Below are 24,819 nucleotides of genomic sequence, written 5' to 3'. Positions count from 1 at the left end.
CCGTTCCACAGGTGCATGATCATTCATTGTTTATGGTTCATTGAACAAGCATGGGAAACAGTGTTTAAACCCTTTACAATGAAGGTCTGTGAAGTTATTTTGATTTTTACGAATTGTCTTTTAAAGACAGGGTCCTGGAAAAGGGATGTTTCTTTTTTTGCTGAGTTTATGTGCAAAAGTACTATCTCACAACTCGAGGAAACCTTCACTCATGCGCAAACATTTAGAAACAAAACATGCCAATTTGAAAAATAAGCCATAGGAGTTTTTGGAGAGAATTATGACAACTTTCAAGTAGTGAGACATGTCTAAAAGCAACAGATACTGTACCATTAATAAGAAGGGGCTAGAATACTATTGTGGAGGACTTCAATTCTTCCTGCTGCCGTGGATATTGCTGGGACAATGCTGAGGGGAAAAGTTTTTAAATATATAAAACAGACAATGCCTTCACCAAACAACATTGTTTCACGACGCATCAGTGACATGGCAAGAGACGTTTTCAAACAATTACTGCTTTGCATACAAGCCAGTGAACTCTATGCGTTACAGATGGATGAGTCAACAGACATGGCGGGCCTGGCACAGCTCCTGGTATATGTCTGTTACATTTATGGGGGGCCAATTAAGGAAGACATCCTCTTCTGCAAACCACTGGAGCCAGGAGAGGACTGGACAGCTTTGTGACATCAAAAGGACTTTGGTGGTCAAGATGTGTTGGTATCTGTACTGATGGTGCAAAAGCCATGACATGGAGACAGTGGAGTGGTAACGTGTGTGCAAGCAGTTGCTCCCGACACCACTTGGGTACACTGCAGCATCCACCAAGAGGCTCTTGCTGCCAAGGGAATGCCTGAGAGGTTGAAAGTCATTTGACACTATAGTGAAAATGATTAACTTTGTTAAAGCAAGGACCCTGAACTCTTGTGTATTTTCTGCATTATGCAATGATATGGGCAGCGACCATGTAACGCTTTTACAACATACAGAAGTGTACTGGTTGTCAAAGGGCAAAGTATTGACACATTTTTTAAATTGAGAGACGAGCTTAAAGTTTTCTTTACTGACCATAATTTTCACTTGTCTGACCGCTGGCATGATGAGGAGTTTCTCACACAACTGGCCTATCTGGGTGATGTTTTTTCTCACCTGAATGATCTGAGTCTAGGATTACAGGGACTCTTCACAAGTATATTCAATGTGCGGGACAAAATTGAGGCTTTGATTAAGAAGTGTGAGCTTTTCTCTGTCTGCATTAACAAGGAGACACACAGGTCTTTCCATTGTATGATTGTTTGTGTGCAAATGAACTCAAGCTTACGGACAATGTCAAATGTGCTATAGCGAAGCACCGGAGTGAGTTGGGTGTGCAATTACATCCCAAAAACGGACGACACAAACAACTGGATTTGTTATCCCTTTCATGCCCTGCCTCCAGTGCACTTACCGTTATATAAACAAGAGAGCCTCATCGAAATTTAATCAGAAGCCACTGGCAGATTTCTGGAGAGGGCTGCATTCAGTTTCTTGCCTTGGCAAATCGCTCTCTAAAGACACTGATGCCCATTGTAAACATGTACCTATGTGAGAGTGGATTCTCAGCCCTCACTAGCATGAAAACTAAATACAGGCACAGACTGTGTGTGGAAAATGATTTAAGACCGACTCTTTCCAATACAACCCAGCATTGCAGTTATGTGCATCCTTTCAAGCACACCATTCTCATTAACCTGTGGTGAGTAATTCACCATTTTTGATAAACAAATAAGGTTTTATATGTCAGATGGCTAAATAAAGAGCAAAATTATTGATTAATATATTATTATTTGTGCCCTGGTCCTATAAGAGCTCTTTGTCACTTCCCACTAGCCGGGTTGTGATAAAAACTCACACTCATTATTATGTTTAATAAATGTATCGTATAGTGTGTGTGTGGCAGGCTTACAATGGTGGCAAAAAACATTTGAGAGTGCGCTGACCCTGGTGCTAGAGGGGGTATGCAGATGGAGGTTGAATGTTTGAAGGGGTACAGGACTATAGAAAGTTTGGGAACCACCCTTCCAGTACATTTAAAAAATTACAAATATTTCAGTGTTTTCAAATGACCACCATTCCCGAAGTGTTCATATCTGAGGTCCAAATGTGTTTGTACTGTATATTTCTTATTCAATACAGGAAAGAGGAAGACTTTGTTTTACAGCTTCATGATAGTTCTGTGAAAGTATCCAGACCCCTTGACTTTTTCCACATTGTCATGTTACAGCCTTATTCTAGAAATGGATGCGATTGATGACGGTATCTACCCACAATACCCCATAATGATGAAGCAAAAACATGATTTATTTTAGCAAATGTATAAAAAATAAATGTGATTATAACATTTACAAAAGCATTCAGACCCTTTACTCAATACTTTGTTGAAGCACCTTTGGCAGCGTTTACAGCCTTGAGTCTTCTTGGGTATGACATTACAAGCTTGGCACACCTGTATTTGGGGAGTTTCTCAGATTCTTCTCTGAAGATTCTCTCAAGTGCTGTCAGGTTGGGTGGGGAGCGTCACGACAGCTATTTTCAGACCTCTCCAGATGTTCGATCGGGTTCAATTCCAGTCATTGGCTGAGCCACTCATGGTCATTGAGACTTGTCCCCAAGCCACTCCTGCGCTGTCTTGGTTGTGTGCTAAGTCGTTGTCCTGTTGGAAGCTGAGCCTTCGTCCCAGCCTGAGGTCCAAAGCGCTCTGGAACAGGTTTTCATCAAGGATCTCTCTGTACTTTGCTCCGTTCACCTTTCCCTCGGTCCGGACTAGTCTCCCAGTTCATGCTGCTGAAAAAAATCCCCACAGCATGATGCTGCCACCACCACCATAGGAATGGTGCCAGGTTTCCTCCAGACGTGAAACTTATGAATACTTATGTAAAGGCATAAGGCATCTGTTGTTTGTTTATGTGCAAAAATGAAAATTAAACTTTTTCACTTAGTCATTGTGGTATTGTGTGTATATTGCGTTTAAACAATTATTTTTTATCAATTTTAGAATAAGGCTGTAATGTAACAAAATGTGGAAAAAGTCAAGGGGCCTGAACTTTCCGAATGCTCTGTTCTGTATGCTATGTTGTTGCATTCAGATACAAGGGGAGCTTCTTCTTAGCTTTTTTCTTTGTGTTTCTCAGGGTTATTTTTATTTTGGAATATTAATTACAATGGAAATCCTATTAACTTTTATCAAACTCAATGTATACTGAACAAAATTAAAACACCATGTTTCATGAGCTGAAATAAAACATCCCAGATGCATATCTGTATTCCCAGTCATGTGAAACCCATAGATTAGGGTCTAATGAATGTATTTAATTGACTGATTTCCTTATGAGTTGCTCCTGCAGTCAGCACACTGTCTAATTAGCATAATAAAAAATAAATTGGCATCAAAATCCATCTGTTTGAGCTAGACTTGTTTTTTTCCCCCTATGGCCTGCGTCTCACTCCACCACCGATGTCAGCCTTCCACACCTGAGGCGGAAGGTGGCCTAGCTACACCCCGGAAACTGGTCTTCTAACAAAAACGCTTTGGGCAATAAACTACTAATCAATACGGAACAAAAATATAAAATGTAACATGTCAAATCAAATCTAATTTTATTGGTCACATATATGGTTAGCAGATGTCAATGCGAGTGTAGCGAAATGTCTGTATTTGTTGGACCTGGCTCCCAAGTGTGTGGGCCTGGCTGCACCCCTGCCCAGTTATGTGAAATACATAGATTAGGCCCTAATTATTTTATTTGAATTGACTGATTTCCTTATATGAACTGTAACTCAATAAAAAAATCTATGAAATTGTTCCATGTTGCGTTTATATTCTTGTTCAGTATAATAGCTCACCCTGTAAAGGAACACAGTTCAGGTTGAGTTTGTCAATGCGAGTGTAGCGAAATGCTTGTCGTAAAGTGCTAGTCCCAAATTTTATGAGATTAAATAAAAGATGGAAAACAGAAAGGAAAATGACACACACTGCTGCTCATGCTCCCAGGTGGTTTTATTTCTAACAAACCTGTCGACCCGTAGGTCTTCATCAGGCACCCCAGAAATGTTCCATACGCACAAAAAGTTTATTCTCTCAAATATTGTGCACAAATTTGTTTACATCCCTATTAGTGAGCATTTCTCCTTTGCCAAGATAATCCATCCACCTGACTGACTGACTGGTGTGGCATATCAAGAAGCTGATTAAAAAGCATGATCATGACACAGGTGCACCTTGTGCTGGGGACAATAAAAGGTCACTCTAAAACATGCCGTTGTGTCACAACACAATGCCACAAATGTCTCAAGTTGACAACGGGTGTAATTGACATGCTGACTGCAGGAATGTCCTCCAGAGATGTTGCCAGAGAATATGTTAATTTCTCTACCATAAGTCACCTCTTTTCATTTTAGAGAATTTGGCAGTACGTCCAACCCGCCTCACAACCGTAGACCACATATAACCACGGCAGCCCAGGACCACCACATCCGGCTTCTTCACCTGTGGGATCGTCTGAGACCAGCCACCAGGACAGCTGATGAAACTGGGGAGTATTTCTGTCTGTATTTGCTGGACCTGGCTCCCAAGTGTGTGGGCCTGGCTGCACCCCTGCCCAGTTATGTGAAATACATAGATTAGGCCCTAATTATTTTATTTGAATTGACTGATTTCCTTATATGAACTGTAACTCAATAAAAAATCTATGAAATTGTTCCATGTTGCGTTTATATTCTTGTTCAGTATAATAGCTCACCCTGTAAAGGAACACAGTTCAGGTTGAGTTTGTTCCTCATTCAAGCGATGCTGCTCTCCCTTCACCACCTGGATAAGGTGGAAAGGAGAAAACAAATACAGTCAGTCATATAATGGGACCAAAGATGTTTGCTATGAGCATTTCTCTATGGAAATACTGAAGGCCTTGAGGGGTCATTGCTACAGTGACGAAAGACAAACGATTAGCATCACTGACATTACTTATGATCATTTGCTAATAACTTTTTAACCCTTTGGAGATTCTTGGTCTGTAATAGTAAATCACTGAGTAATTGCGCCTCATGGTGTTTGAGTGGATGTGAGCTGCAGCTGATCCAGGAACTTCAGGGAAGTGGAATGTATTTGAATTATTGGTTGTTCTGGTCTTCCAGTTTAATCCAAAGTAAAAGATTAAGGTAGAAAAATCGGCATTGTTGTACAAACAAGCTGCTATGGTGTTACCAGATCATAAGAGTGGCATTTCCTGAATAAAAAATACAATCAAAAAAATAAAAGAGCCAAAATGTTTTTATTCAGTCATACATACATTGTTTGTGCGCTGTCATATATTCTTCTGGTATCTGATAATTGAAATTTGGTCTCTTGATTTATTCCATGAGCAAAAAGCTGAGAAAATCTTGTTCCAAATGTGAAATAAGATAAAAATAGAAATAGACTAAATACTGAATGACAACATTGAATTTGATGGAATCTGGCAATTTAATAAAACAATCTTATTGAAACGGAATAAACATAAAAAGTTATGAATACAAACAGAGAAACTTAAATGGCTTCCCAAAGAAAACATAGGAAGTTATTGTACCAGCAAAAAAATTAATTTACCTCTAGAAATGCTAGACAACACTTTTAGGTAAAAGTGATTTGTGTGTTAAAACATAAGTCCCATGTAACAGTAAGAAAGGATTCAGCAAAACAGTTACATTCACATCTATAGGCCAAAATACAATTCTAGCCAATCAAGCAGATTCTGGGGGTCTGACCACTTTTCTCTCTCAGAGATGTTTATTTTCTTCATGAGGGATAGAGAATAAAAAGTCAAAAGAACTGCAGCCAAATGTTTTTTTTTCGGGGGTATTTCTGTTGTATTTTTGTCAAATGCCTTTTCCATGTGTCTTCTTCATTACCTTAAACATAGTTACCGAAATAGTCGCCACCTTGCTGCTGGGCGATGGGCTGAGAGCCCCAGTTCTGCTAGTTGGTCTGCCGGCGCTTTGAGTCAGGCTGGTTGAAGACGTCTGCCTTCCTCTTCCCGCCCCCATGGTTCCCCCTGGCTTTTCGGTTACCGCGGCCCCTCTGTGGCTGGAAGGGTCCCCCACGGGCCCTTACTCTGCCATCTCTGGGCCCTCCAATGGGTGGACCCCTCTGCACATAGCCCTGTGTGGGTGGTGGTCTGCGGTCCCTGTGTGGGGGTAGGCTTTCCCTGCTGGGCAGTCTGCCATGGCCCCTCATGCTGTACAAGTCCTCGTAACTGTAGTGGGGGCCATCATAACCGTAGTGGGGGTCCTCGTAACCGTAGTGGGGGTCCTCGTAACCGTAGTGGGGGTCCTCGTAACCGTAGTGGGGGTCCTCGTAACCTCTGCGGGGGTCGTGATAGTCAAAGCCGTAGTAGTCATCGTAGCTGTTGTAGTCTGGGGGATAGGCGGCATAGTCCCCGCCCCCTCGGCTACGGACCCTATCTGGTGGAGGTATGCGTGGCGGTGGGTGGTTGTAATCGGCATCATTCCTGTAGAAAACATATCAGCTTCAATGTAATCCCATGATGGGAGATCTACTCAATCAGATAATAGATGTTAGTAAATCCCAGTCTCTCTGTGGCCTCACCTTCGGTTTCTGGTGGCCTGGCGCTGAGCATTTCGAGCCTTCTTCCTCTTTGCCATTCTTATCTCAATCTCCCCTCCCCCCAGCTCCTTCCCATTCATTTCTGCCATTGCCTAAGACAAACAGGAAAATTGTTACATAGCCGAAACAAGGTAAACCCCCCTCCCATAAAAAAACAGACAATGAATATGTTTTAACCCACCTTCACAGCTGCGTCCTTGTCTTCAAAGTGGACAAAGGCGTAGTCTTCTATCTTATTCAACCGGTCCACTTTGCCAAACGCAGAGAAGGTCTTCTCCAGTAGCTCCTCTGTGACGGAGGCGGCCAGCTTCCTGACAAACAAGACCTTCACCTGCTGACTCACACGGACATCAAAGTTCAACTCAGTTTAGAAAAGAAGAAATAAAAGCACAAGTTGAATAAAAGACAACAGAAGTGGAACACAGAGGGGGTAAAACAAAAACAAGAGATGGGGAGAGAAAGAAAGAAGTGTGAGAGTGAGTGAGATCCACAAAGTGAGAGAGAGATGACTCACCTGGGCCAAGGCACCCGCATTGCGCTCAGTGACCGGGTTGGCCCACTCCACAGTGACCGGGTTCCCCCACACCATCACCGTGTCACTCATGAGGCAGAGGCGGGCCTCAGCTGCAGACTTGTGGTCCTCGTACTCCAGGAAACAGAAGCCACGGTTCTTCTCCTTGTCATCTGTCTGGGGGTAGAGGATCACTTCCTGAAGCCCCTCTGGAGGAAGAAGGAGAGTCACATCACTGATATGTGACCAATGATGACCCACAGAACATAAAACAATGTAAACAAAATTGGTCTGCACTTAACTGACCTGTGACTTTGCTGAAGTCCTCCAATATATTCTCTCTGGTCTTGTTTTTTGGGATTGATCCGACAAACAGACGGTTGTTTGCTACGGATTTGCATACTCCAAGGTATTTCCTAGACCGGATTTCATAGTTGTCACACTGAAAACAAGAGTAGGGGAAAGATGACATTGTAGCTTTGAAAAGGGTAGCTGAAAGTGGTCCGACAACTGCTCCAATTAAATATGTATCACATCATGGGCCGGTTTCTCAGACAGATTAACTCTGACCCTAGACTAAAAAGCACACCCAATGAATATTCTCGATTGAAAGCGATTTTTAGTGCAGGACCACACTTAAATCGGTGCCTGGAAAACAGCACCTTGGTTCTTAGAAGATAAACTAAGACTATAGACTGGCTGCAGGGACTTACAAGTTTCACTGCCTCAGTTGCTGCATCCTTGCAGCAGAAGGTGATGAAGGCGTATCCCCGGTTCTGACCCGAGAGGGGGTCCATCATTAACCTCAGGTCCCAGATTGGGCCAGCCTTCTCAAACAGAGGCACCAGCTCATCTTCATACAGGTCCCTGGGGATCTTTCCCACAAACACCTAAAGGCAGAAAACAGAGCCTGAGTGAGGGTTACACAATGTGATCGTGGAATAGAAAACTTTTCTGTTGACATTCTTGGAGCCACAGTCTTGCAAAGTAATTTATCTTCTCTATAGCAGTCAATGGCTTTGCCACGATGACCATGACCCTTTCAAATAATGTTACAACTCCAGCAGCTTTACCTCAGTTCCAATCCCAGGCTGTGCTCCTTTAAACACTTCCTCTGGTGGGGGCCCTCCGTATTTCCTCTGTTCGGTGGTGACGTCCAGGGTGTATCCTGTCCGCTCCAGCAGAGCCTGGGGAACACAGACATTAGCATAACCACTACATAACTACACAACCTGAGCAGGTGTACAGACACACACAGGAAGTTCTAATGACGCAACTGAATGAACTTTCAAACTGCTGCATTTTACCTTGATCTTGGACTCAGCAGGACCCTTAGTGGATTCTTGTACTTTACTTCCTTGTACTTTACTTCCTTGTTTTTCCCTCTGTCTGTATGTCTTCATAGCTGCACAAAGAAAAGCACTTTTGTTCTGGAAATTAAACCACAGCAGAATTGCTTTATGTATTGGTGTTATGAGCAGAGGAAAAATGATAGACCCCTCAATGTCAACTTCTTAGACTCAAATGTATCATCATTAAAACTGACTTCCATTCATTCAGCTCCCCCTGTAACTCACCTGCACATGAGATAGGTCACTTTCTTTGAACTGTGAGAGTACAGACAGCGCTCCCTCTTCATTAAATGCCCGCAGAGCATCGATGACCCCCTCTTCTAGGTCAGCGTACGCCAGCAACCCTGTGGGTACAAGACAGATTACTACTATTACAAACTGGCCTTTCATGGAACCTCGAGCAACATCGTGTATCTGTAGAAAATAGATTAGACTGCCCCACCGGTTGAGAATATGTTGTCGAGACTCTCAGCCACATTCTGCCGCAGTCCAGCATCGATGAGTGTCTGGTAGTTCTCTGTGTGCTCGCCTTCGGCCACGACTTCCATAAGCTCATTTTCCTCCTTCGTTAGGGCAGAACTATCGTTCACCTCGGCAGCAGCCATTCTCCTGGGAGAAAGGGGAATAGAGAGGAGATAAAAACAGAATTTCTGTTCAAATGTTGCTCATTAGAACATAATATTTGACATTATAATCTAAAACACAAACATATTGTTTCAACTTCTTTTTACAGATCATGACACTAGTAACTTGTAGGGAACACAAACGTCCCCATTTCTAATATGCATATTTGCAAATGATGTCCTGCTGCAATAGTAACTCCCATCTAGCTAACCCCCCGAATGTACTCAACAGTTTGCAGGAATATACCGTTATGCTTGTTAACGCTGTAGCTCAGCGTAAACAAGCGTAACGGAACGGTTGGTATCTTCTGGCAATCTTAACAGTTTGTATCTTTCAGATGGTAGCTAAAGATGTTGTAAATGCATCAAAAATGCTTAAACATTAATTTCAATGCTTACAACCGTGGTCTGCAATACCAAATACCTGGAGACAAGTTTAAGGTACGTTTATATCGGGGACAAGCTAGCTACAGTAGCTTGTCAAGCCAAAGTACTGTATATAAAATGTCGCGCTAGATGGCTTTGCGGTGTTTTTCTTGACTAAGCACCGTCCCGCCCCCTTCCAACAGCCAACGTTAGCTAGCTAAAAGACTGGATTGTCACAACTTGGAACTTTCACATCCAACCAAATAATCGTTTTAGCGTTAGAAATACCAACATTAAAAAAACACAACCTAGTATCAAGATTCATAAGCTTGGCTACGCAAATAGCTAGCTAGCAGGGCTAACGTTAGCTAGTTAAATCCAAGGCCTGTTAGCTTGCCGGACACCTTTCAGAACTCGAATAAACCATCCACCAAAAGAGGTGAACAATTAATAGTTAACATACACTTACCTATCTTCTCCAGGAAAATAACACTATCGAAAAATATATTTTTTCAGCAATTACCCAAAAGAGTGATCCAATATGGTAAATATGAATAAGATGTTTGAGAAGAGTCGAAGCGAGAGGGATTACTTCTTCTTCGATGGGGTTTAACGGCGGTTGGCATCCAATGTTAATGGTGCATTACCGCCACCAGCTGGACGGGGTATTGAATAAGCAACTTAAAAGATGGATTAAGCAACTCATCATACAAAATAAAACACATAAACTAAAAAACATCATACATCAATCACAGTCCACTTCAAAATACATCCCTACACAGGCTACATTCACCAACAGGATTTCTTGCACCGCCTTGGCTGTGAAATCATGAAGACCCAGAAAACGTTCAGCGGCATTCACAATGACTCCAATTTTCTTCGAATTATTCTCGAATTGTGCTGTACAGTTTGACCATTGCAATACATAATACAAAGTCCACCGTTTTAACATGTAGCATTTCACTATCCCTCAGTTGATGAGAAACATTCACAGGTCGTTGTGGCTCTTACTACCATTACTTCTTCCCCGCCACTCGTTCCTTCCAATTTTCTCACCGCCTCCAGATAGGACACCCTTGCAACCTCCGTCTCCTTCACCCTAACAAGGCACACCAAAAATTCAGGCACATGTTCACCTCCACAGTTGCAGCATTTCCCTTCATCTGGCATATGATATTCGTCCCTTCTGCACACACTTGACATAAGACCAAATATTTTACATTAATGACACTGAAGGGGCTTGTGCACAAAAGCTCTTATAGGGTATCTCATGAATCCTAACTTCATATGTTCATCAAAGAACAGTAGCATGGATGAAGTTAACTTCTTTATTCCATCCACCATACAGGTCAATCGACGTGCACCAAACACTCCATCGATGTCTTCAGTTATATCCCCTGCCTTTATTTCTTACACCACCCCAGAAATAACCCAATTGATACGCGCCCTGCTACAAAAATCCATGCAGGAAGCGTTCCACTCCGCAGACACGCAAAACAATCGAAATGAGACCACTTCTTGTGACTCTCACCGACTACACACTTTCTTCCAATACATTACAGATTTTCCTGGAGACTTTAAACGGATCTCAAGTAGCATTGATTCAAAACCCTGACTCCAACTAAAAACAGGTCGAGCAGTTCTCTATTTTCCAACATAGATTTTACTGCTCGTTTCCCTTTTTCTTCGTCACTGTAACCCACTCATTCTCACTTTCTGTAGTATTAGCTTCACTTGACTCACTAGCAGTTTCAAACAAAACCTCAATTTCCACCATCTTCCCGGTCCCCCAAAATCTGTCCTCGAAAGACTTCTTCTATGATATAATGGCGGTCCGCAAACAATCGTTTAAGTAAATGTCGCCACCTACTGTGCTGGAATGCACGATCAGTCATGATCTCTGCTACCATGAAAAGAAAAGAAAAACAAATAAATCCCTACTAAGGTATACTACACCCTCCCCCTCCCCAACGCCATCAAACATTATCATGCTGAAACACTCCACTATTAGGATTGTTCAGCATGCCAAAAACCATTTCAACAGTAACATCTGTTACCCCAATATCTCTGCTGCAGTCTCCACAATAACCTTCAACCTGGCATTTCTGCTTTCCACAACCCGGGTAGTATTGATAACCTTACCAATAAAAGCTATTCTGTCAACTTTACTCATTATCAAAGTGAACTTTGACACCGCACATTCATGAGAACACGATTTCTGAACAGACCTCCAAAACATGCCAGGACCAGCAGAAACACAAGCCCCAACATTAGGTCCACTTCCTACAGGAGCAGCCATGGAAGCTCCATCATTCCACACTGTAGTTTCACCAATCTGTCTTACAGACTCTGCATATGATGGATCATGACTAATTATATATCTCTGAGCCTCTCTCTGCACCTGGCATCCACCAAATGCTGCACCATGTCCCCCGCACAATTACAATACTTAACCTTCACATTACTCCCATATTCACTGTAAGAATGTTCCCCTCCACATCTCTTCCTTCCTTTACAATGAACAGCTACATGTCCCATTCAATTCAATTCAATTCAAGGGCTTTATTGGCATGGGAAACATGTGTTAACATTGCCAAAGCAAGTGAGGTAGACAACATACAAAGTGAATATATAAAGTGAAAAACAACAAAAATTAACAGTAAGCATTACACATACAGAAGTTTCAAAACAGTAAAGACATTACAAATGTCATATTATATATATATATACATATACAGTGTTTTAACAATGGACAAATGGTTAAAGGACACAATATAAAATAAATAAGCATGAATATGGGTTGTATTTACAATGGTGTTTGTTCTTCACTGGTTGCCCTTTTCTCGTTCTTTGGCATTTAAAACACCACAATGGGGATGGGACACATTCTCTGACATTGAAACTAAGGAATCTTATCTGTACTTACCCCGGCATAATCTTCTCAAACTTCAGAAGCACTGATAGGCTTTCACTTCTTTGAACTAGTCCATTCCTGTACTCCGTGTTCACCCATGACTGTGACCAAGCACGCCTCCAACACCATCCTTAAGTTTGCTGACGACACAACAGTGGTAGGCCTGATCACCGACAACGATGAGAGAGCTTATAGGGAGGAGGTCAGAGAACTGGCAGTGTGGTGCTAGGACAACAAGCTCTCCCTCTATGTGAGCAAGACAAAGGAGCTGATCGTGGACAACAGGAAAAGGTCTAAACAGGCTCAGGGCTGTAGTGGAGCGGTTTGAGAGTTTCAAGTTCCTTGGTGTCCACATCACCAACAAACTATAATGGTCCAAACATACCAAGACAGTCGTGAAGAGAGCACGACAACACCTTTTCCCCCTCAGGAGACTGAAAATACTTGGCATGGGCCCCCAGATCCTCAAAAAGTTCTACAGCTGTACCATCGAGAGCATCCTAACCGGTTGCATCACCGCCCGGTATGACGCTACAGAGGGTAGTGTGTATGGCCCAATACATCACTGGGGCCAAGCTTCCTGCAATCCAGGACCTACTGTATATACTAGGCAGTGTCAGAGGAAGGCCCCCCAAAAAATCTAAACCAGTCACCCAAGTCATAGACCCTTCTCTCTGCTACAGCACGGTAAACAGTACCAGAACACCAAGTCTAGGTCCAAAAGGCTCCTTAACAGCTTCTACCTCCGAGCCATAAGACTGCTGAACAATTAATCAAATGGTCACCCAGACCATTGACACCCCCCACCCCACCCTTTATTTTTAGACTGCTGCTACTCGCTGTTTATTATCTATGCAGTCACTTTACCCCTACCTACATGTACAAATTACCACAACTAACCCCCGCACATTGACTCAGTACAGGTACCCCGCGTATATGGCCTCGTTATAGTTATTTTATTGTGTTACTTGTTATTTTAAAAAATGTATGTAGTTTATTTTGTAAATATTTTCTTAACTCTAGTCCTTGAACTGCGTTGTTGTTTAAGGGCTTGTAAATAAGCATTTCATGGTAAGGTTCTATTGGGCGCATGTGACAAATGACATTCGATTTGACATATTGTTTCAGCACAGCTGTTGCTACACCAACTTCTTCTCCATTTCATCCACACTTTTTATTTTTTTATTTCACCAGGTTGGCCAGTTGAGAACAAGTTCCCATTTACAACTGCGACCTGGCCAAGATAAAGCAAAGCAGTGCGACAAAACAACAGAGTTACACATAAACAAACGTACAGTCAATAACACAATAGAAAAGAAAAATAGAAAAATCTATGTACACTGTGTGCACATGTAGAAGAGTAGGGAGGTAGGCAAGAAATAGGCCATAGAGGCGAAATAATTAGAATTTAGCATTAATACTGGAGTGATAGATGTGCAGATGATGATGTGCAAGTAGAGATACTGGGGTGCAAAAGAGCAAGAGGGTAAGTAATAATAAGGGGATGAGGTAGTCGGGTGTGCTATTTACAGATTGGTTGTGTACAGGTCCAATGATCGGTAAGCTGCTCTGACAGCTGATGATTAAAGTTAGAGAGGGAGATATAAGACTCGAGCTTCAGTGATTTTTGCAATTCGTTCCCGTCATCAGCAGCAGAGAATTGGAAGGAAAGGTGGCCAAAGTAAGTGTTGGCTTTGGGGATGACCAATGAAATATACCTGCTGGAGCGCACGCGGCTGCGGAGTGTTGCTATGGTGACCAGTGAGCTGAGATAAGGCAGGGCTTTACCTAGCAAAGACTTCGAGATGACCTGGAGCCAGTTGGTTTTTATTTTTATTTTATTTTACCTTTACTTAACTAGGCAAGTCAGTTAAGAAAAATTCTTATTTTCAATGACGACCTAGAAACATTGGGTTAACTGCCTTGTTCAGGGGCAGAACGACAGATTTTTACCTTGTCAGCTCGGGATTCGATCTTGCAACCTTTCAGTTACAAGTTACCACTAGGCTACCTGCCATCCGTTTGGCAACAGATATGTAGTGAGGGCCAGCCAACGAGAGCATACAGGTCGCAGTGGTGGGTAGTATATGGGGCTTTGGTGACAAAACAGGTGGCACTGTGATAGTCAGTTTTACGAGGGTATGTTTGGCAGCATGAGTGAAGGAGTCTTTGTTGCGAAATAGGAAGCCGATTCTAGATGTATTTTTGGATTGGAGATGCTTAATGTGAGTCTGGAAGGAGAGTTTACAGGCTAACCAGACACCTAGCTATTTGTAGTTGTCCACATATTCTAGGTCAGAACCGTCCAGAGTAGTGATGCTAGTCGGGCGGGAGGGTACGGGCAGCAATCGGTTGAAGAGCATGCACTTAGTTTAACTAGCATTTAAAAGCAGTTAGAGGCCACGGAAGGAGTGTTGTATGGAATTGAAGCTCGTTTAGCACAGTGTCCAAAGAAGGGCCAGATGTATACAGAATAGTGTCATCTGTGTTGAGGTGGTTCAGGGAATCACCAGCAGCAAGAGCGACATCATTGATATTTACAGAGAAAAGAGTCGGCCCTCCAATCTGACACACTAAACTCTATCTGAGAAATAGTTGGTGAACCAGGCAAGGCAGTCATTTGAGAAGCAATTTGTAAGTCGCTCTGGATAAGAGCGTCTGCTAAATGACTTAAATGTAAATGTAAATGTAAAGCCAAGGCTATTGAGTCTGCCGATAAGAATTGACAGAGTCGAAAGCCTTGGCTAGGTCGTTGAAGACGGCTGCACAGTACTGTTTTTTATCGATGGCGGCTTCTTACCGCCATTTCCAACTCCTCGGCTTGAGCAGTCACCTTGTCCATCAAAGACTCTAATGTTCTAAAGACAGTTTTCAGAAACTGGATGTGACGACCCACAAAATACTTATTCTTGTGTGATTTTTAATTTGATTTATTTTCCCCCTAATTTTGTGATATCCAATTGGTAGTTGCAGTCTTGTCCCATCACTGCAACTCCAGTACGGACTCTGGAGTGGCAAAGGTTGAGAGCCATGTGTCCGCCGAAACACGACCCTGCCAAGCCGCACTGCTTCTTAAGACACTGCTCGCTTAACCCGGGAGTCAGCCGCATCAATGTGTCGGAAGATGTGCCTGGCCTGCCACACGAGTCACTACAACGCTGGGCGCCGCCTCATGGGTCTCCTGGTTGCGGCCGGCTGCGACACAGCCCAAGATCGATCCCGGATCTGTAGCGACACCTCTAACACAACTCTGACCCTTGTCACGTCGACCTGCCTCCCTCACACCGGACAACTCCGATTCCCAGCAACATGGGCACCCCTACAGTTGACACACACAACTTGTTCCACCAAAACGACACATTCCTCTGTCCCATGCCGTCCTGCACACTTCTCACATCTTGGAATCTCCCTCCTACACACTGCTGCAACATGATCATAAATGTTCCACCTGAAACACAGCAGTGGGTTCAGCACAAAAACTCTTAACAGGATAACTGATACTGTATATCCTAACATGACTTTGTCAGGTAAAGACTGATTACAAACTCAAAAGGACAGACAGTATCTCCTTTGTTTCACCCACTCGACACCGGGTCGGCGTTGCAACAAACGACGGGCGTCAAACACTGGGAATCTTGAACTTCAACTGATCCACATTTAACACTCCCTGAGAAACCACTGATTTCAATGGTGCCCTGGTCCTAAGAGCAATGCAAGAAACAGATATTGACCTGAGTTGTGTGGCATGGAGCACCAGCTCCCTCGTGGCAGAAGAAATAAATAAAAAAAACATCACAAGTCTACTTTGGGTTACCGATTTAACAGTACCCAACTTCTTTCCCACCCAACGTGATACCACATATGAATCAGCCAAAAGGCAAGGATGCACTTTCTCCAAGAATCTTACTCCCACTGGGCCAAAATAATCTTTATCATAACCATCGGGACAAGACTCTGGGATTTTCAGCACACTTGCCACTTCGGTAATTCCCCCTCACTCTCGTCGCCCTCACCATCTGCACAATAGGCCCATGCCTTATTTAGTGCTTTTTTTTACGCTTTGCGGTCGCCATCTTCTTCCGTGTGTCGACCATACTCATAATGCTGTCCTCATGGACAATGCCCATAGCCTCAGCTCCGACCTCAGTCAAAAAATGCACCTAGCTCACGAAAATACGTTTTTGTATGGAGGTCAATGAGAATCATTGTTTTCTTCTGTATAATAGCAGATTGCAAACAAGCATTAGAGGTGCATGCCGCCACTGCTGCACAGTGGTAAACTATAGAGAAAAAAAAACATTCTAGGAAAGGGGGAAAAACATCATACAAATTCTAAAATAGACACACAAAAAAGCACCCCACTCCAGTCATATTCCAAAACAGGTAAATCATCTGCATCCATCATTCCTCAGGTAAATCACCTGCATCCATTTCATATGAAACCCCATAGATAAGCCCCCTTGATAGGCGCCATGCTTCAAGAAATCCGTGCACAAATCATTCCATTCAAAAATATTTTTGGAGGCATAATGCACACTTCTTCTGTTCCGCGGACACAAAAACTCTGAATAAGACCAGCTTGTGACTCTCACCGACCCCCTCACCCAACGCATCTATGACACTCCTCGTGACTTCCTCAAAACCCTCACTCCGACTAAACAAATCTAGGGATTTCTTAGTTTCCATCACAACTTTACTTATTTGGTTTCCTTTTTGTTTTTCGCGACTGTAGGCCCCTCGTTCTCACTGTCTGGTGAGTGTCTATTTGCAACGTGAGACATATTTGATAGAATTAAGCAACACGCGTTTAAGACCACATTTACCCTTTGTTCTCCCTTTTTACGTCTGGTCTTAACAAGAGATGGATCACCGTTGTTTGATACTGTTTTCCTTGGTTTATTTGGCGTGGGTTATGGCCAAACAGTAGCCTGTGTTGAGTTTGGTTAATAAACCGGGAATTCATATACACAATCCTGTCTGGACATTTGATCATTTATGCTCTAGCCAGGTCATTACAGTATGTTTATGTAGCCCCATAATACCATAGAAGTAGAAGACTACTTCTCCTAACCTGCTATGTTAGTTCTCCTAACCTGCTCCAAAATTCAAATCTGACAAAAGATGTAGCCCATCTAGTCAAAAGCCACATGATTTCACATCCTCCAGCCTGCCTTCCATCTTTGAAGATAGAAATTCTGTGCAACATCAGAATCTATATCACAAAGAGATTTGATGAGTGTCCACAGGTGCTGCGTAGAGATGGTCTGACTGGGCGCTGTTCCTGGGAAGCTGAGCGTAGTGGGAAAGAGTGACATATAAAAACATGAGCAGGGTTGGTAAAGCCCGTAACTGTTTGCTTGCTTACAATAACAAATTCTGGCACCTGAGACTCATCAAACTGGCACAATAATGAGAGCATGGTCATACCTGTTCCCTCTTCCTACGCTGACAGAGTTGGGGTGTATCTGAACTACTTTCTAGACTCCTCTGACACACTGACCCACATTTCACTCCACCTTCACTGAACCCCTCTATCCAGCATTTTCAGTCAATGACTACTCAGTGTCCCTGTGCTAGGTCTAGAATTGGCCTAGAGATGGGGAGAAAGGAGGGTGATTATGAATGTTTACTAATAAACTGCTGTTCTTGAGTCCATGACAGAGATGGTGTTTAGACCATATCCTGTTCAAGGGGATCAGTTGACCTAGAAGATAAGGAAAATAATGCGCATTTCCATGTAATGGTTTGAACATTTCAGTGTTCTGAATGACCTCCATTCTCAATGTTTGTGTCTCTGAGGTCAAGTTTTTAATCCCAAGCCACTACACTTCTAACCCCAGCAGGTATTGGGATAGAGACATAGGGAGATGTCTCAGAGATATAAGTCGATATATGAAGTCAGCCATGCTTGACTTGCATCGCACCATCAGTCTCCAACTTTTAATGAGACACCAGGAAGAGAAACGAGACTTCAGCATAGGGAAGAGGCTGGATTAATTCAAACAGACATCTTGTTAGACTACAGCTCTTCTCCAAGGTAATGGTCTGCTGTGTATTTTTGCCGCATCGTGGATAGATAAAAGGAAGAAGGGGTATGGTGCGAGGTGCTGGAGTGTCTCGGCTTAACCTTCTATATTTCCCACTGCAACGCCGGCGTGATTTGTACTTCTAACCCCTTTTAAACATTGTGTGTTTGAGCTACATACTTCTGGGTTGTACCATTGGATTCATCCATTTCTTATGCACCGGCTTTGTCAGTGAGATTAACCAGTGTCTCAGGTTTAATAACCTTCGATGCTCTTACATTTATGGAGATAGCTGCTCATTAAAAAAAACACCAATCTACACAGAGGATTCACCAGTCTCAGCTTTAATGTGCTGTCTTATGCAGCTTCTAAGCTTTTTAAGGAGCAGATTCTTAGATCATGTTCTTTCCCTTATCATCCTTGCCTACCCTCAGATTACAGGGCAGAGTCAAATCCAATTGATAGATTGTGACAGAAGGCCAATTTAGCATGTCTAATGATACGGAATGGGTCGTATTTTCAAAGGATTTTCCTGAGGCTGTTTTACATGAGCCCTATGCAGTCAATTACTGCTGGATAACAAACTCAGATATAACTCCTCTGTTATGTATAAAATAGGCTCGGTCTATTCCATGTTAAATCACAGATACTATCAAGTTCAATCCCAACATATTAAGGATAGCTTCAGACTCAAATGTACAATCTCTTGTACCTCACTGAAGGACACATCCATAGCACCAGTCTCTCAATGTAAAGACCTTGGGCAACAGGGACATACAGTACACTTAGGGGACAGTAGGGACTATGTGCTCTTCAGTGTTCCTAGAGGATGCCAGGTGACTACTGCGCTAGGTACACAATGCCAGCAAATAGAGCAAGGGTATTCAACTCTTACCCTACAAGGTCCAGAGCCAGCTGGTTTTCTGTTTTACCCAAATGAGTTGCACCCACCTGGTGTCTCGGGCCTAACGCAGTCCCAGAGTAGAGGGGAACAGTGGGAGGGAGAAAAAAAAAGCAGTGGAACTGGCATCGAGGTCTAGAATAGAGTTTGAGGGGACTAGAACAACAAACAAGTCTTTCAGTTCTTTATTAACTGAAAAGGCTCATTGTCAAACATAAGGCACATATTTTCCTCATCTGCACAGATGTCATACTGAGCAACTCAAAAGTCAAAGTTGTCAGTAGCTTAAAAAAAGTACAAAGTGTGTAGCGCTGGGATTGTACATGGAATAAAGTGTTATGTTCCCCTGTGACATATTCACAATCTGTCCAGTACAAACACCACATTCAATCAGGACAAAATCCTGAGTTGCATTCAACTATTCGAACAGACAGGACCAATTGCTGGCATGTTAAAATACGTTTCTTTTTCTTCAGAAAATAAAAAAATAAAAACATTTTTTTTAAATCACACATTTGTGGATGTATACATTCTACAGACATAGCTTGGACTGCTGGCATTTGTCATGTGACTTTAATGTTAAAACACATTGCTCAACAATGCCAGTAGATTAATTAAGTCACACTTCCTCAACCTGTCACCTGATTAAAACATCCCCAGGTCAAACTTGGCAAGCTATGCCCTAACAGTCCTTTTGTAAACAGGGAATTTAAACTAACACAGCACCAGAACAAAAATAAATCCTACCGTTGTTACAGAGCAATTGATAGACATGTAACCCTGGTCCTCCAGTACCCCCAACAGCAACCCACCTCATTCAGCTGATTGAGGCTTGATAATCAGTTGAGTCAGGTGTGTTTGTCCAGGGTTTCAATAAAAAGGTGTACTGTTCGAGGTACTCGAAGACCAGGGTTGTCAAACACTGATGTAATGGACATAAGTTCCGCCCTTTAGCCAACATGGCTGCCTTAGTTGCCACATCTTCAGCCATCAAAAGGCAACTATGAAGCCACTACCATAATACCTCATTAAATCTGATTGTTTTACAGCTCAATTCTCTCGAGGCAAAACTGCACTTGGGAGGACGCATCAATTAAGACAAATGGCAGGTCCCTGAGGACCACACAGACAGATCGATATGAGAGAAAGAGGGATGAGAGCAAAAAGGTGGAATGGGGTGAGGATGGGATGAGTGACCAGAAAATGTCTATATGAATGTTAAGCTGGCAGTCAGGGGGAGGGGTGGTTTGGGGTCATCCTTTGGGTGCAGCAAGTCTCTGGGTAAATTGGGAGCCAGTCCATGGTGGCAGGGCAGGGGCATGCATCCCCATTGGGGCCCAGTCTTATTAGAGCCGGTCCCTACCCTTCCCCTTGGCCCAGAACTATTAGATATTGCTCCTATGGTGGAATTACAACTACACTGCTCAGGGCTCTCCAACGCTGTTCCTGGAGAGCTACCATCCTGTAGGTTTAGGTTCTCCAGGAACAGGGTCGGAGTGAAGACCTACAGGACGGTAGCTCTCCAGGAACAGGGTCGGAGTGAAGACCTACAGGACGGTAGCTCTCCAGGAACAGGGTCGGAGTGAAGACCTACAGGACGGTAGCTCTCCAGGAACAGGGTCGGAGTGAAGACCTACAGGATGGTAGCTCTCCAGGAACAGCATTGGAGAGCCCTGACACTGCTTATACCTATTAAAAGCCTACAGACACACTAAAATTGAGGGGTTAGGGCCAAGGTGAGGGGTGTGGAACTGGTCACTACTCTATGGCTCTGGGCATGGAGGCCACGTAGACAAAGACTACGATGAGCAGCACCACCACAGCCAACGTGGGTAGAACCACTGTGGCCACCTGCGACCGGGCCTCCTGCATGGCTGCCTTACGTTCCTTCTTGTCCCTGGACGTCTCCTTCTTGGGCTTCCCCTTCAGCTGCCTCATGGTGGTTCCCTCCCTGGGTGGACACACTGCAGCACTCAGCTAGGCTCAGCCAAATCTATCAGACAAATCCTGCAGGTGCAGTGACTGCCTCTACAGTTCTGGAGGTGCAGTCGGGTGGAGGTCCACTTGCTTGCCAACACCACGCACCTATGAGTAGGAGGAGAACATGCATTAATGAACATGGTGTTTTCTATCAGACAGTGTCAATCACACTATGAACTAAGAATAGTGGGGTGGTTACTATACTTAACTAATCTGGCTACGTCTATGTATTTTGATTAATGTATTGCCATCTTGGGTGAAGTCTGACTGACTTCAGTGAGACAAGAGAACTACATACCTATATTATACTTTTAGCCAAATCCACAAAAGTGGTTAAAAAAAATGACCCCTCCTAAAAATGCTACTAATTGACCGTTATTCAGTTCATCCTCCTGTGGCCCGCACATCTAACTTTGTTCACGCCCACAGAGTCATTGCACAAAATAGTACACAGCATCATCTGGATGTGTGTACGCAGCATCATCTGGATGTATACGCAGCATCATCTGGATGTGTGTACGCAGCATCATCTGGATGTGTGTACGCAGCATCATCTGGATGTGTGCGCAGCATCATCTGGATGTGTGTACGCAGCATCATCTGGATGTGTACGCAGCATCATCTGGATGTGTACGCAGCATCATCTGGATGTGTACGCAGCATCATCTGGATGTGTGTACGCAGCATCATCTGGATGTGTGTACGCAGCATCATCTGGATGTGTGTACACAGCATCATCTGGATGTGTGCGCAGCATCATCTGGATGTGTGTACGCAGCATCATCTGGATGTGTACGCAGCATCATCTGGATGTGTACGCAGCATCATCTGGATGTGTGTACGCAGCATCATCTGGATATGTACGCAGCATCATCTGGATGTGTGCAACAAAAAGGTCAACATTTACCTTCTGCTACCATTTCTGTCAAGTCATCTACGCATAGAGTTTGATGCATTCGTTTGATAAATCCAACATGTGCCACACCAAAGGCACTGCAACTGCCGGGGCAATGCAATGCTGCAAGGCAAACACAGCATTTCATTGGAAATTCATGTAATTCTGGTGTACCAAAATGCAATAATGTGATCGAGGTGTAATGGCAACGCTTTCACCGCAAGATTTCAGAAGAGAAATGACACCCGTCGCTATGGCAACCTGACACAGGGCAGCAGAAATGCTGCACCTTGTTGTTACTTAACGTACAAAAAAAGAAAATGGTCACTTCAGAAATCTCTTCGATGCTACATTCCCAGCTTCATAAAGTGATGCATTGTAAATTCCCTCATTGTATATGCAAGGCATTCATGTCATATTCTCCTTTAGATAATATACTGTGGATTCTGGGAGACTGGTGAAGGCCAAGGCCCATTCTCAATATTCAGCAGTGTCATAGTGCTTGAAACATTCTTGGAGGTTGCTGCAGACGGGGAGAGTCTGGACCAGTCAGCAGTATTGCCACACATTCAGATGTACAGTAGTGGACTACTGCTTTCAGATGGACTGTGTGGAGAGGCTCTCCTACTGTAGTCATTCACATCACAGCAGTGACTTAGATAACCTAGGTAATGTTCAGAAAGAAAACATTTTCAAAGTGAATAAAACAGTGGTAGGCTAACTAAATAATGAAACAGGGAGGTTTGTTGGACAAAAATAACCTTCATTTTCAGTGTGCCCCTATTGAACACAACCATGGTATTTTGTGATATATTTTTCAAATACTGTAACTATTTGGTCTAAGTTCTCTTGAAGACAATATTTGCTTCGAGTCTAGCGTTCCAGTCGCAAGGCATAGTAAAAAAATAAACCAAGCAAAGTATCAAACAGTTCTTTGCCCTAAATGTCCTTGCGTTACGACAACTCCTTCCACACGTGCATGCTGAGTTCGAACAAACTTTGTTAGATCTACAGAAACACCTATAAAAATGTACCCAACTGATAGGATAAACAAGCTGCATTCCTTGCCAAATGACAACAGTTTTATCACAAATTCAAAAATGGACTGATTGACTGAAGTGGCAAAATGTGTTTGAACCAAGCCTTTTCCTGTTTCAGCATGACAATGCCCAAGTGTTAAAAGCGAAGTACACACATAAATGGTTTGTCGAGATCAGTGTGGAAGAACTTGACTGGCATGCAGAGCCCTGGCCTCAACTCCATTGAACACCTTTGGGATGAATTGGAACGCAGACTGCGAGTCAGGGCTAATCATCCGACATCAGTGCTGGACCTCACTAATGCTCTTGTGGCTGAATGGAAGCAAGTCACCGGAGCAATGTCCCAACATCTAGTGAAATGCATTTCCCTGAAGAGAGGAGGCTGTTAAAGTAGCAAGAGGGGGGAAACTCCATATGAATGCCCATGATTCTGGAGTGAGATGTTCGTTGAGCAGTATGTATGCGTGTCCACATACACTACATGACCAAAAGTATGTGTAACAGGTAAGATACCAAACCACCTGGTGTTCAGCAAGATATAAAGCTTCATTTACAGCGGTTGTCCACACGGTAGATATGTGCACACCATGTTGCTAATATGAAGCCACTTAGTTACCACTTATGTTCATGTAGACGTAAGTATTTAGCTAGTTCGCCTAGTCTTTGGTTCTCGACGAGAAAGATCCACAAGTAGTCGACAGGAATTACACCATTTTATGTATTATCAACGTATATTTCAAATCATTAGCCTGATATAGCAAATAACTACGTTAAGAACTTCAACGCAGAAAACATGGTTTCGAGTAGCCTAACGGTGGCTCATTAGCTCATTCCCTAATGTTAGCTAGCTGGAACCCTGTAGCCAGCCATAACGTTATTGACGTTGGTTCATACTTGCGCCACCTCTCCCAGTCGAAAATATAACGAGGTTGCTCGCCAAGTAGCGTTACTCCAAGTTACTTTTACTTACCTACTTCAATTAACAATATCCACGTTTCAATGTTTTGTTTTCACAAAAGAAAGGAAAATAACATCCACCTTGAATTTGTAACGTTATGCGCTTCTGTTTTGCCCGTGTAACCACGTCCAGTTTCACCAGGCTTCTGTTGCTCTGCTACTCACTCCGCAGACTGCCCCTTGTACCTATGTCTATTGCCGCGTTCACTTACTAGTCGGGACTAGGAAAGTCGGACATTTCCGACTGGCTATAAGTGCTGAAACGCGACACGTGTATACAGCAACTACAACCAGTTAGCAAGTCTGAAGTTTCCTAGTTCTGACTAGCAAGTGAACGCGGCATGTGGTCTGAACTCGGGAGATTACGTGGCAAACTGCAATAGAGCTCAGACAGAGAATGAGGCCAAATAGACTCACCAGTGCGCCCTATAGGGCGGGAGCGACATAGAAACTGTAGTACATATATGTTTTCCTGTCTTGCACCGCTAGATGGGGTTAAATGTCCAATGTTACTAAGCAAAAGTTAGATTCATAAAATTGTTACCCCACTAAATCTTAAATCATATTACATACAGCCGGGAAGAACTATTGGATATAAGAGCAACGTCAATTTACCA

General features: G+C 43.2%; 1 protein-coding gene and 1 long non-coding RNA gene across 2 annotated transcripts; both read right to left on the bottom strand.

The window, feature by feature from the left end:
* Window positions 1-5,287: 5,287 nt before the first annotated feature.
* On the bottom strand, window positions 5,288-11,214 carry LOC118391734 (heterogeneous nuclear ribonucleoprotein R-like). Its single transcript, XM_052509599.1, has 11 exons — window positions 10,626-11,214; window positions 8,943-9,109; window positions 8,726-8,844; window positions 8,456-8,578; window positions 8,222-8,335; window positions 7,862-8,038; window positions 7,455-7,590; window positions 7,152-7,357; window positions 6,819-6,971; window positions 6,620-6,729; window positions 5,288-6,521 (listed from the first exon to the last, which is right to left on the bottom strand). Exons 1-11 carry the CDS (start codon window positions 10,640-10,642, stop codon window positions 5,990-5,992), a joined length of 1,854 nt encoding a protein of 617 aa, XP_052365559.1. The 5' UTR covers window positions 10,643-11,214; the 3' UTR covers window positions 5,288-5,989.
* Window positions 11,215-19,500: 8,286 nt separating this feature from the next.
* On the bottom strand, window positions 19,501-24,581 carry LOC127924889 (uncharacterized). The gene is made up of 2 exons (XR_008119225.1): window positions 24,216-24,581; window positions 19,501-21,415 (listed from the first exon to the last, which is right to left on the bottom strand). It is a non-coding gene; the product is annotated as an uncharacterized LOC127924889 (long non-coding RNA).
* Window positions 24,582-24,819: the final 238 nt, after the last annotated feature.

This window comes from Oncorhynchus keta, chromosome 1 (genome assembly GCF_023373465.1).
Source record: "Oncorhynchus keta strain PuntledgeMale-10-30-2019 chromosome 1, Oket_V2, whole genome shotgun sequence".
Lineage (NCBI taxonomy): Eukaryota > Metazoa > Chordata > Actinopteri > Salmoniformes > Salmonidae > Oncorhynchus > Oncorhynchus keta.
Note: the sequence above shows the minus strand (reverse complement) of the source record. Positions and strands in the feature narration are given on the sequence as shown.

Coding starts and splice junctions, on each gene's coding strand:
- LOC118391734 (XM_052509599.1), bottom strand. Junction 8,845..8,942: donor CGACAACATATTCTCAACCG/GTGGGGCAGTCT, acceptor TTGTACCCACAG/GGTTGCTGGCGTACGCTGAC. Junction 6,522..6,619: donor CAGGCCACCAGAAACCGAAG/GTGAGGCCACAG, acceptor TGTTTTCTACAG/GAATGATGCCGATTACAACC.